This window comes from Hypomesus transpacificus, chromosome 20 (genome assembly GCF_021917145.1).
Source record: "Hypomesus transpacificus isolate Combined female chromosome 20, fHypTra1, whole genome shotgun sequence".
NCBI lineage: Eukaryota > Metazoa > Chordata > Actinopteri > Osmeriformes > Osmeridae > Hypomesus > Hypomesus transpacificus.
The window spans coordinates 2,713,917-2,726,970 of NC_061079.1; the positions used below are offsets into that span (position 1 = coordinate 2,713,917).

Genomic DNA, 13,054 nt, shown 5'->3' on the forward strand with positions numbered 1-13,054 from the left:
TTCCGTAAAAACGGAGAAGTAGCCTATAAATCGGTCTTCAGTAGTGAAAAATTATTGTGGAGCCTATGCCCGAGTGCAGGGATCGGTCTTGCCTGACAGAACTTCGCTAACCTTCATAAGACATTTTAATTCAATACTGGTGGATGGCTTAGATAACAATATCATCCTGTTTTCGGTAATTTATCTTAAATTTAGAACCGGAAATCTGAAAGGGCATAAGGATTCTTATATTTTCCAAAAGGTACTTCACAGCCAACCTGTTTGTTTCTATGGAAAGTTCTCATTGGCGCATTAAGGGCTTCAATTTGAGTCTTGGAAATCTGAGATCCTGTCAGCGTAATGTTGAACGTCTGGTCTTGCACAGTAGTGTCTCACCATGATCTGTTCTTCATAATAAAGTAAATGCAGTCTTTGATAAGTCTTTGATTTCTTTAATAAAAAATAAATGGAGAGCAAGTTTCCCCATTTTGGATTGGTTTCCAACTAAGCAGAATTCAGCAGAAAAAAAACGATGAAATAGCTAGTATTTTGAGCCAGGTTTGAGAACAGAAACAAATTATGGAGGAAGATAGTTTGGGATATTTTGAAATTAATCGAATGAGCCAGATGCCAAAACGGAAATGCAGTACCACCAAGATCCATCAGGGCATTTGCTTTGAGCCGAGGAACAAGGGTGGGTGCTTGGCTTGTGCATACAATCTCCACAAGACCATCTGCTTTGGTGGCTCAGGGAACTCAAAGAAAGGGAGGGTGAGAGGAAGGGAGGGAAGGTGAGGTGGGGAGATAATGAATGAGGAGAGGCCCTGGACAGCTACCACAGTTTTTTAAGTCGTCTGTGTGTGCCCACCTGCCTCCCTCTCCTCCACCACCCTCCTCTCATCCTTCCATTTCATCTTAAAAGAGAGGCCCTCATTAGTGACCTCTCCGTGAAACATACAGCCTTCACAGATAACAGAGGGCAGCTTTAAAACACATTTGGACTCTGCTTATGTTCTTTCTCCCTATAAACTGCTGAGAAGGAAGTAGCCAGTGGCATGACAGGAAGTAACAGATGGGAGGTCCTGACCGTGATCCCCTGGATAAGGTCAGTCATGTGCTTGCTGACACAATAAGGTAATTACAGTGGGTGGAGCTCGTGGGACCTGCAGCTATGTGTCTTAGCCCATAGCATATAAGCGTTCAAGAATCAGAAGCAATAACGCTTAAACGACCACAAAATCTTCAGGTAAATCTGTAATTTAAAACAAAAAAATTAAATCTGTCATTTAAAAAGAAAATTGCGTTCTAAACTGCGAGCAAAGCAACCTAGTTTTTAAACGCAAGCTGCTCCGTCTCACAGCTGCGTAATTCGGTAGTGCGCCCTCTCTGGTCAAATAGGTAGGAGAGGAGAGTTTTCAAGGTTAGAAAGATAGGAGGAGACTGGCGTGTACCACATGACGGGGTAACTGTGTGTCAAACAGCTTCTGCTGATACTGTAATAGTGTATCAGTAGGATACAAATATTATTACCCTTAAACATGTAAACCCTCATGTCAATTCTAGACCCCTAACTAAACGCATTTATGTTGAAATAATATTGGGACGTTGACAATGTCATAGGCTAGTTGTCTAACACGTACAGGCTGTTAAGATGATTTTAATCCTTCATAACACGAATTGTTATTAGGCATTAAACATTTAACTGAAATGTGACATGTCTAAGCCGCGAATGAGTACATTGATAGAATTGTATTGAATATCTCCTCAAATAATGCCATTATAGATTAAAACTGCAAGAGTAAAACACCGGTGAGCCCCCTCCCCCATCCCAGTAACCTTCCCCGGGAATCGCGCATCTCCTCCGACGTAAGCGCTTTAATTTCGGTGGTGTAGGCCGTTGCGCAGGGTAGCCAAGCCTACACGGTAAAATTACTGATGTCGTGAAGGATGCTGCTATAGGCTCATTCACTCCTAATTTAAGGGGAAGGGAATAAAATCTATGCTCTCACTTGTACGCATTCCCGATATAATAGTAGTCTGTGTTCACGCTGAACGTGAAACCGGCTCATTTGTATTATCACCCAGAGGCTCTCCGTTTAAGCTCCCTTGGTTGCCGGTGTGCCGCCGCAGTGGATGTTGCAGTTGTGAAGTTCCTTCGCCCGGCCTGTGTGCTGCGACAGCAGACTCAATGAGAAAGACATGCTTGCCTTCGTTCTGGTCTCTGGGTCAATCTGGATTCTGTTAGGTGAGTTTTACACTCGTTTGCCTGTTTTTGATTCTTGCTCATAAAGCTAGACTGTCATGGTAATTTTATTTCACCTGTCTTGGGGAAGCGAATCAATATAGCATTATCAGTGACTTGCCTGTCTCCTTTAACCCATTTTTCACTTAACTATCTACTTTCACGGCACGGCTAATTCAGGCTATTGATCAAATAGAATGAGAGTGATATATATTAGCAAGTTACAGTCATTAGCCTATGGCCTAGTGCGAACAGGCCTAGTCCAAAAGTGGATATTATCTACCTGCTAGGCCCTGTCTCATGCTGCAGCATACGGTTTAACCAACATGATGAATATGTCCTGATGAATACCGGAGAAGAACTGCTCTATATTTTTACAAGTAATTTTCAATTGATTTTGTACGATACAGGAGGCTTGGCACTACTTTAAGTAGACTGTAGGCGTGTGTATTATAATTAGGAAATTCGTGGCACCTATGGTCTCAGGTTATAGCTCAAAACCTCTGAACGCAAGAATGTTAGCCATGTCATTGTCGCCTATTGTTACTTATGTAGGATTAGAAACGGATTTTGGAATTACAAATCAAAGACTGTAAGATATGCATTGGAAACAGTTGTAGTTAATGTCACATGCCATGCTAAATATGCATCCTTTTTCAGTCGACCGGCTGTTGAGGTCGTATTAATCTAACCCTACATGGGAATTTAAACGCGCATCTGTCCACCTCTTTAACCAACATCATGCTAGCCATTCAGCTACCTTTGTCTTTGTTCCGATTCGATTTGTTTATTTAATGTATTTTAGAGATGTTTAGAGATGTTTATAAGGGGTGCACATTTACCCTATATGGTTGCATACGATTAAATCCAGTTAGCAACGTGGCAGAATGGTTGCCCATACATCACACATCCACTCCACAGTGGGGGGTTGTTCCAGTGTGACGCGGGTCCTCACGCGTTGCAGCAGGCATAGGTGATTGGACGGAGCTGTCCACAGGACAAGGGTGCTGAAATTCTGCGGCCGGCCAGCTCGAGCGCATGTCGGACTCTTATACCGGGTAACGTTCTTTGCAGAAGGCCTTTCCACCGAATGCTCCTTTTAGGGGCGTTTTTCCGTCGTACGTTTTTATAATATTCCATTTACGGAATCGACACATCAGCCTGCTTATGATGAAGTGAGATAGGCAGGCAAGATCCATTCGTGCTTACTGTCTTCTCAAAGCTTTGACTGTAACCAAGTCCACTCGAGCGCTGAATGCAATGCCGCTCCTCGTATTGAATAATTTAGCTGTAGTGACCATCGGATGATGTAGACAGACTTGTAAATCTATTATTTCACTTTGTTCAATAATTTAACTGAAATAGCGCTTGACAGATATTGCCTACATAAACATTCCGTTGGCCATGTGGTATTTAAACTTTTGTTCAGCGTATTGTATAAACAGGATACTGATGGGGTTTTTGTTTAGTTTGAATAGGTTACCTGGGCTGTTCTGAGTGAATACATTGAGGTGGGCTTTGGTTGATAATTATATGTATGTGTCATAGAGGACATAGCTGTGCAATTAGAATTCAACGAGAATATGTAATAGTAATTCACTTGTAACTACAAAGTTATACAGTCGGAGAGAGAAAGAGAGGCAAAGAGAGAGAGAGATAGGGAGAGAGACAGTGTGAGAGAGTGAGCTCTTTAGACCCGGATATGGGGCTGCATTGGCAAATGTGTAAAAGGGCTGAATAAGGGCTTCCTCGCTTTTAGCTTTTCCTCCCTTGTTTCTTTCCTTACTCACATTTTTATATTTCTCATAGTCTAGCTGTATATCCCTCACTCCGCTGCTCCCACATATGATTTACATAACAGTTTGTATTTACCATTGGTTGTGGGGAAGTATAACTTTAATGAAGGGGAAGCAGCTTTCATATTTATTGATAAATTGGGAACTAGTTCTAATGCCGTTTTCAGAGCTTGTTTGTTTGTCCTTGGGACGTGAGTGTCTGTTGTTAAAGTTAGCTAGCTTTGCATGTGTGTTTCTATGTGTGTGTTTCTGCTTGTGTGAGTGTATAAGTGTGTGTATGCATATGCGTTTGAGTGTGTGTGCATGTGTCTGTGTGTGTGACTGTTTGTGTGTGTCTGTGCATCTGAGGTTGTACATGTGCATCCTGAGGCCTATGTGGCATGTACTGAAGAATGACAACGCTAGCTTAGAGAGAGGAGAGGGAGGGCTAGAGCGCGGCTGGCAGGGGAAGGAGGGAGGGAGAGAGGCAGAGTGACTAGCGAGAGCGTCTGCTGAGGGTGGTGTGATACGGTGGCCAGCCAGGCACAAACTAGGCTAAATCGCTTCTCTCTGTTCTTCTCGCTTGTCTCAGCGTAATCTTGCTGGACGCAAGGAAGGGAGGGAGTAAGGTGGTAATCACAATTCTAAAGAGAAGTATATATATATGAAATATCTAGCCTGAGGATACAGACACCGAGCTCCTGCTCCCTCTCTTACCGGACGGCCTGTAAGTGTTTCTAACCCGTTTGCAGATGCTAGCATGTTGCGTCCTCGTCTAGTCACACAGCTGGTCATCCCCCTCGGCCCTGCTTCGGGACGCAGGCCCTCTTGGCTGGTGCTGTAGGAACATGCCTGGCTAGTCTTAGAGAACATCCCCTCACACCTGCCTCCTCTGCTCTGCTCTGCTCTCCTCTTCTCCACTCAGCTCAATTCCTTTCTACTCCGCTCTGCTCTCCTACACTGCTCTGCTCTTCTCTTCGCTGCTCTCCTCCACTCTGCTCTTTTCTATTCTACTTTGCTTTGTTCTGCTCTGCTTTGCTCTGATCTGCTCGTCAGTTTCTCTCTTTTGCTATTTTGCTCTATTGTCTATTATACTCTTCTCAACTCATTGTCTCTTCTCTGTCACAGCTCTCTTCCACTCCTTTGCCTGTTCTGTACACAAACTTCAAGAAAACAGGAGAAGAGGGGGGGTCAGTAGGGGAAGAACAGACTGAACTGAGAGAAAAGAGAGAGAAGGAGAGACAAAAGGAGAGAGCTGGAGAGAGCGAAAGAGATGGAGAGAGAGAAGAAAGAGAAGAGGGAAAGAGAAGGAGAGACAGAGAGAAAGAGAGACTGAGATGACTTTAAATAGCTGTGGCAGAGCAGGGGGTTGGTTTAGCACGTCCGTCTCCGGGAGAGCAAGGCATAATCTCCCTCGCTAGCAGAGCCTAATTGCTGCTGACGCTCCGCAGATGGGGAGGGGGTTGGGCGGAGCCTGGATTTAAGCCTCTATGGGCACAGGAAGTAAACCCCCACCGCATTCACTTGCCCTCGGTGTCTCTGGCCAATAGGAATCATTTGCACAGTATAACCCTTCATGTATCTAACCTGTAGGAACCTTGCTTATAAATTTGATCTAGCCTAGGAGAGGTTGTTGCGGGTATCCGCAACTGTCCAGCCATTTGTCTCAGCCTTGGAATGAGAATAACAGCAATGCCTGTCCAGGCGTGGCACAGTGCCAACATCTGTGGATTATGGCTTTGGTTCTACAAATTACGAGCCCTGTCTGTTATTGGTCTGTCTGATGGGGGTTGCTGCTGTTGATGATGTGTGGTGCACTATGGGATATGATGGTCTTAGCAAGAAAGAGGCCATGAGCCTTCAGCTAGAGCTAGCTCTAAAGATAGCTGGTTCTGAGCTGTGTGTGTGTGCGAGAGAGAGAGAGAGAGAGAGAGAGAGAGAGAGAGAAAGAGAGAGAGTGAGAGAGCGGGTATATGTGTCCAGGTTACTTTAGGACAAATAGTGTACAGTGTTCAGTTTCTGAGTGTGAAAGAGAGAGAGAGAGAGAATAAATAAAAGAGGTAGTGTGTTTGTAAAAGAGAAAAAATAAGAAGGAACATAGTTCATGTTTGTTAAAGTGAGGAACTGAGAGAGAATGGGGAAGAAAGGAACAGAGGGCTTCCACACACACACACATACACGCACACACACCCACACACACACATTACAGCACCCTGGAATGTACCATCACAAGTTGAATGAGTGTATACCCACTTGTTTGTCAGTGGACTGTGTTCCTTAGAAAAGCCACTAGAATTTACATGATTCATACACTTCCCACTAGTCAATGTGTGTGTATGTGTCTTGTGGGTGTGAAGGTGGTGAGTGTGTGTATCTTGTGTGTGCAGTGGTGTCGCCTGCCATTTTTTCCGGGGCTACAGCCCCAAACCCTTCGAGTGCAGCTCTGAATATAATTTGTATACCTCGACAAAAAAAAACTGTTTATATGTGAGTATTTGTAACATGCTGTAACAGTCTGTCAAAATAAATGCAGTGTCTCTAACATGTCAGTAAACGTCTCGAGCTTTAACTAACTGTCTGAGGTGGTTTGGGTCTGATGGTCTGCGACTACAGAAGAAATGGCAGAATGCAGGCAAAAACGTGGTATCATAGGAATTTTCCAAAAGAGTAAAGAAATGTTTGAAAAACGTTTGAAATTGCCTGTTGATTTATGATATAGTTGTATTTGGCACCTACAGTCAGGATAACATCTAGTCCAACGTAATAGTTATATTAGCCTATACAAAACACAAAAAAACTCTCAAATTAATCTTAATTACGTTTTTTGCTCGAGCATTGTCTATTGATGTCCCTAGCTGAGGTCAAATAAAGGTGAGTCAAGGTTCTATGTTAGGTTTGGGCCAAGCACCGAATGTTAACATCTGGCTACACCCCTGTGTGTGTGTATGCGTGTGTGTGTGGATGTGTGTGTGTTGGAGAGGGGGTTGTGTGTGTGGAGGTGTGTGTGGGTGTGTGGGTACTGGTACACACATTGTATTGTCCTGATGAGGTGGAAGATGATTTCTCCTCTGCCTTGGCTATTGATGTTTTATTACGGAAAGCTAAGGACAGCCTCTGTAACTCTTTGTCTCTCTCTCTCTCTCTCTCTCTCTCTCTCTCTCTCTCTCTCTCTCTCTCTCTCTCTCTCTCTCTCTCTCTCTCTCTCTCTCTCTCTCTCTCTGTTTCTGTATCGTGTCTGTTTGTCCCACAGACACAGACACACACTTAGCCTGAAAAGGCTTGTCAGTAGATAAAGAAAGCTGCTATTTATAGAATAGTGCATGTTCCTTAGCCCCCCCCACTCCACGGAACCCTTTCACACACACACAAACACACACACACACACACATACACACACAGACACCTCATTCTCCATGGGACTCTCTCCTGAGTCCGCAGTATTACAGTAACACGTAAAAGTGTGAGCAGCCCAGACAGAAGTCTTCTTCACTGCTCATATCTTGGAGCACATTCTTGATGCCCACTTGGGTGCTTTTCTTTAATACTCCAGGACCGTTAGATCATGTTGATTCTGAATGACACACCTGACATGACCAACCACGGCTCTCATTCACAGACACACACTCATACACATGCTATGGCAGTTGTGGCCAGGGCCGGAGTGGGACCCATTTTCAGCCCGGGAGTGTAAATACCAAAATCAGCCCATCCCCACCAGTGCCCGAGCCATATGTTGTAAACATTCGGGGCTTAGCCCAAACCTAGGACCTAGTCAAAGTTTTGATATGAGCAGAAATCAAAACTTCACAGGAACGCAAGTGCGCATTGCGTGCGAGCGAGATTTTTGGCATTTATTTCAGTGTAAAAACGTTTTTTGATCTATATGTAATATAAACATTACGTTGGACTCATATTGTTATATTTGCCGGAAATTACAACCCAAATTTTTACCTGAAAGATTCGGGTTTTGAGAAAACATATTTTTCTCACTAGTGATGTTCATGTCTTGAATGATGTTCACCCGTGTGACACAACCCAGTCGTGATCCCACGTACTTACACGAGTGCTTAACTGTATCGTGGTGCAGTGACTCATTTAAAAACAGGTGTGTGTGTCTGTGTGAATGTGTCATGTGTGATTGTATGTGTGCCTATTTGTGTGTTTGTTAGTGTGTGTGTGTGTGTGTTCATATGTGTCTGTGTGTGTGAGGGAATCAAAAAAACTCTTGAATCTTCTCATTTATGTAGAAGAAGTGTCTGTTTATCTGGTGTTTGCTTCTCTGTATCCATGAACTATGTATCCATGAACTGGGGTTGTGCTTCTGATTGGTTGTTGTGGGTGGTACTGTGCATGAGTCATTCCATAGGGATGAATGAGTAACATTCAATTATGCATGACCACAAGAAAAAAAAAAGGTTCTGTCCTGGTGTGACTTGAGTTGTGTGTGTCAGCAATATTGGCACCTCCATTGTCATGCCTTCTGTGGTTTGAAGTTAACAAGCCAGGGCTGAGTTTTACCAGTCTGACCTCATTCTCTCTTACTGTCTCTTTTAATATCTCCCCCTCTCTACTCTCACTTCCTGTCCTGCACCTGCTCCCTCTTTTACTCTGCATCCCTCTCCTCCCCTTTCTGTCTACCGTTTGCTGCCTCTCTCTGTCTCACTTGCTCATTTCTAATCTCTTCCCCTTAACTTAACGGCTCAATCTTCCTTTTCTCCATCTCCCTCTCCTCCTTTTACTTTCTCTCCCCCCCCCCCCCCCCCAGAGCTGAGTTCCACCCTGATGGAGAGGATGCAATCCCAGGACCTCCTCAGTGCCCTGCGTCTGCCCGAGCTGGATGACCTGGGCCAGTTCTTCCAATCACTGCCCACCTCCACACTGGTGGGAATTGGGGCTCTCACCGCTGTCCTCGCCTATTGGCTGGCCACGCGGCCCCGCCCCATCAACCCACCCTGCGACCTCGCCCACCAGTCGGAGGAAGTGCCAGTAAGCAACCTGATGGGCGTGAGATGTGTTGGAAGCGTCTTGTGATTGGGATTATGGTCTTTTGTGTGCATGTTCGCAGATGGCACTGGGGGACATCTGGGGTTCCTAGTGACCCCGATCCGTCCCCATCACTCTCCCTACATAAGGCGACAAGCATCAGTTCATAACTGTACAGCTGATTACGCGATTTTAGCGTGTATAAGCGTGTGTAACATTGGCCACACAAAAGTTCTACAACTCTTGAAAATGTTAAAGTATTTTTGGAGCCGGCGTTTGTGCTTTTAGGCTTGGCGTCTTCCTGGTTGTCATGGAGATGACGTTAGTAGCCCCGCTCGTTTGACTGGTTAAAATTGAAATGTTTGGCTTGCTCTCTTTCATTAACCTATTGTTTGCGATCAACCATAACACAAAAAAGGCTCAATGGTATTGCTGTGTGCCATATTCACCAAGACAGACTTGACAAACTGGACACACAAGACAGACAGCCCATCAATATCTTCAGGGAAATGAAAGGAGGAGAGATGTTTTTGGGACCTATTGAGTCTGCTTCTAGAGGGTACATTTGTTTGGCTGCAGAGGGAATTCTTTTTTTTGTAATCAATTTAGTTTATTATTGGAAAAACAATTACAAAGAAAAGTCCTTTTAATTTATAAGTTTAAATATATTAAATTTAAAGTGTAAATGTAATTTCACATTTCATGCTATGAAGGCTATACTTATTTTTTTTATGTAAATCTATTGTTTAAGTGTTTATACTTCATACCGTTTACATACACATTGTTATATTTGTAATAATTTACATCCTGCTGAGATCAGCAAATATTTAAATAAAACATTTGCAGAGGGCATGAAGTTTTAGTGCGTGATTGACATACTAATGTTTATTGCAGCTTCATATACTGAAGCTACAATAAACATTACATATCTATATAGTACCAGTCTGACTGTATATGTATATGTATATACATATATATTACATTACACAAAATAACTAATTGGGTTGGAATCATTTGCTGACAGCTTGGTCCCCCCCAGTTCAAAAATTCCATCTGCACCCCTGTTTGTGTGGAAATGTGATCCGCACACACACGTGCACACAACCACACTAGGGTTTAGTTTCAGTATGCATTTCCTGTGTTCTTGTGCTTCGTCTGGTTGTGAGCCATTTCTTCACATGCGCAGATCCACACAGACTCATTCATCAAGAATCCTCACAGGAGAACGAGAGAGATCACTTTGAAGAAGTCTTAATCCGAGTCGATTAACTTTAGATTGAGTCTGCAGTCAGTCAGTGTTTTTTTTCCAGAACCAGAGCAGGAGAACAGTGCAGTGGATCAGCACATCTTACTCTGTCTAACAAGTTTTTTTCCCCTGCCTACCCTCACACCCATTTCACGCCCCTATCCCCCCCCCCCAGTGTGAGGATGGGGGCCGCAGGTCCATGTTGGGGGACAGCCCTAAGCTGCTGACACACTACCATGAGGACGCCAAGACCATGTACGAGGTTTTCCAGAGAGGCCTCCACATATCTGGTGAGTTCACACACACACGCACACACACATACACACACATATACACACACATGCACACACACACACGTACACTTGCACATACAGGCACAAGCATCCACACACACATAAAGAACACACACACATACAGACACACACACAAACACACAGACACCCAGGAACTATACTTTGCTTGACAACTCAGCAGGAATGCTTCTTGTTTTCCAAGGAAATAGACCTACCCAGGCTCCATGGCAACAGACAACGTAGGAGTTGGCAGTATCTTATTATCGTTGTCTGAATGCCCTGGAGTACTGACTGGCAGAATATTACAAGCCATAACTGTCTGCTTGACTGCCTGAAAGACCATGTATGAGGTCTTCTAGAGAGGCCTCCACATGTCTGGTGGGTTCAGACACACACACACACACACATGTACGCACACTCATACGCGCACACACACGCATACACACACATACACACTTTTAATATTACAAGCCCTAACTGCTTGTTTGACTGCCTGAATGACTGACTGGCTCGCAACCTGGCTGGGTGGCTGGCAAGGGTTGATAATCTGACTGGCTGGCTGCTTAGTTTAATGTCTCACTAACATCTGCAAATTCTTTTTTCTTCTTCTTTTTTTACGCAGGTGATGGACCTTGTCTTGGTTCTCGGCTACCTAACCAGCCTTACCAGTGGTTGTCCTATAAAGAGGTGAGGTTCTTTGACCAATCCCCTCAGACCATCTTTCTCATTTCCTGTTTTACAACCAATCCCCTCAGAGCATCTGTCCCTCTTCCTGTTTTTCAACCAATCTGCTTAATCTCCCGGTTCCAGGTGACGAGCCGGGCAGAGCATCTTGGGTCGGGCCTGCTGTCCCAGGGTTGCAAGCCGAGCCCAGATCAGTTAATCGGTGTGTTTGCACAGAACAGACCAGAGGTGAGGCACACAGAGACAAGGATGCACGTATGGCAATGGCTTCCGATGATGACAGTAGAGCTGTATGTATTCTATTTTTTGAGATATGAACTGAATGTAGTTTTACAACATTATATCATACAGAAGGTATTCACAGGTGTTTCAGCATTTTTTAAGATTTAAGTATTTCTCTGTGGACCCCATGTACATTTTTATGGTCCTTTTCCACTACCCGTTACTTGCTCGACTCTATACGCCTTTTCTGGGATTCCATCAGGCCAATCTGGTACCCACCTACCTGGTACTTTACATTTTTGGTAGAACCTTCGCCGTGGTTCCAAGCGAGCCAAGACCAAAAGGTGATTACGAAAATACTGCAGACTACTGATTGGTCAGAGAGAATCTTGACACAGAACATTTTGAAATAGCCAGACTACTTTATAGTGGCCTAAAATAGAGCCACTGTTTATAATAGAGCCCAACATTTGTTTTATTCACTTGACTACTCAATGAAATAGCAACCAAACCAAACTGTTATCAGTTGAGGAGTTGCATATGTTCCTGTGTTACTGACGAAAGGATTCAGTGACAGTGCTGTGTGTCTTGCTGAAAACAAAGTAATAGCAGTTTCATGAGGCGTCACTAAGACTAAGACCAGGCTACATTGAGGTGGTATAGTAGGGCAGTGGAAAACAAAGCACACGTGGAGTTGAGTCTAGCCTGTACTATGTAGTGGTAAAGATCCATTAGACCCATGTAGACATGTATTATTGTAGTTGTTACATTGTTATGTGAGTCATTTACACTCTGGTTTGACCTATGACCTGTGACATGTACTTGCAGTGGATCATCTCTGAGCTGGCCTGCTACACCTACTCCATGGTAGTGGTGCCTCTGTACGACACTCTGGGGCCAGACGCCATACGGTTCATCATCAACACTGGTATGACCAACACACACACACACTCACATATGCACACAGATACACAGACACACAAAGACACACAGACACAGACTTGGCACTAACATGCATTATGGTCATTTTTGGTCATAATTATTCAACAGCTTTTGATATTATATTTGACAGTTGTAATGGTATGTGATTGAATACATAGAGTTGCTGTGTGTTTTGCATTAAAGAATCAATAGGTGTGGAAATCATTTATTTTTCAACTCACACACACACACACACCCACGCAACACAAACACCCCAATTTTTTTTCCTGAATTTAGGGAAAAAATTGAATGCATTTAAATGGCTATTCAGTGTGAGCACATACGTGGACACAAACACGTGTGTCCCATTTGTATGTACAGCATTTGCCCAGCATGCATATGATGTTCAGCCCGGCGTCTTCACTCCATTTCAGCTGACATCTCCACGGTGATCTGCGACAATGTGGCAAAGGCCCAGGTGCTTCTGGGTAACGTGGAGCGCCAGGAGACTGCGGGGCTGCAGAGGATCATCCTGATGGACCTCTTTGACGCCGCCCTGGTGGAGAGAGGGCAGGCCTGCAGTGTGCAGATACAGGCACTCAGAGACGTGGAGGTACAGAGGGCTGTCTGTTCGGCCCCCCTTTTCACTGCTCTTCACTTGTCTCTCACTCTCTTTTAAATCTTTATCTCTGTCTCTCTTCTGCCCTAA

General features: G+C 44.2%; 1 protein-coding gene across 2 annotated transcripts in view; it reads left to right on the forward strand.

Moving 5' to 3' along the window:
• The first annotated feature begins 531 nt into the window (after positions 1–531).
• The window catches only part of acsl6 (acyl-CoA synthetase long chain family member 6), a 29,060-nt gene continuing 16,537 nt past the window's right edge, over positions 532–13,054 (forward strand). Inside the window, exons 1-9 of one of the 2 annotated variants that reach the window (XM_047043161.1) lie at positions 532–1,084; positions 2,065–2,224; positions 8,762–8,982; positions 10,401–10,515; positions 11,141–11,205; positions 11,329–11,492; positions 11,687–11,768; positions 12,253–12,352; positions 12,780–12,958. In XM_047043161.1, the coding sequence (XP_046899117.1) occupies positions 2,179–2,224; positions 8,762–8,982; positions 10,401–10,515; positions 11,141–11,205; positions 11,329–11,492; positions 11,687–11,768; positions 12,253–12,352; positions 12,780–12,958 (972 nt within the window). In that variant the 5' untranslated portion in view covers positions 532–1,084; positions 2,065–2,178. Of the gene's footprint in view, positions 1,085–1,846; positions 2,225–8,761; positions 8,983–10,400; positions 10,516–11,140; positions 11,206–11,328; positions 11,493–11,686; positions 11,769–12,252; positions 12,353–12,779; positions 12,959–13,054 lie in introns of those variants that run through there. The other variant, XM_047043162.1, reaches the window with a different exon arrangement.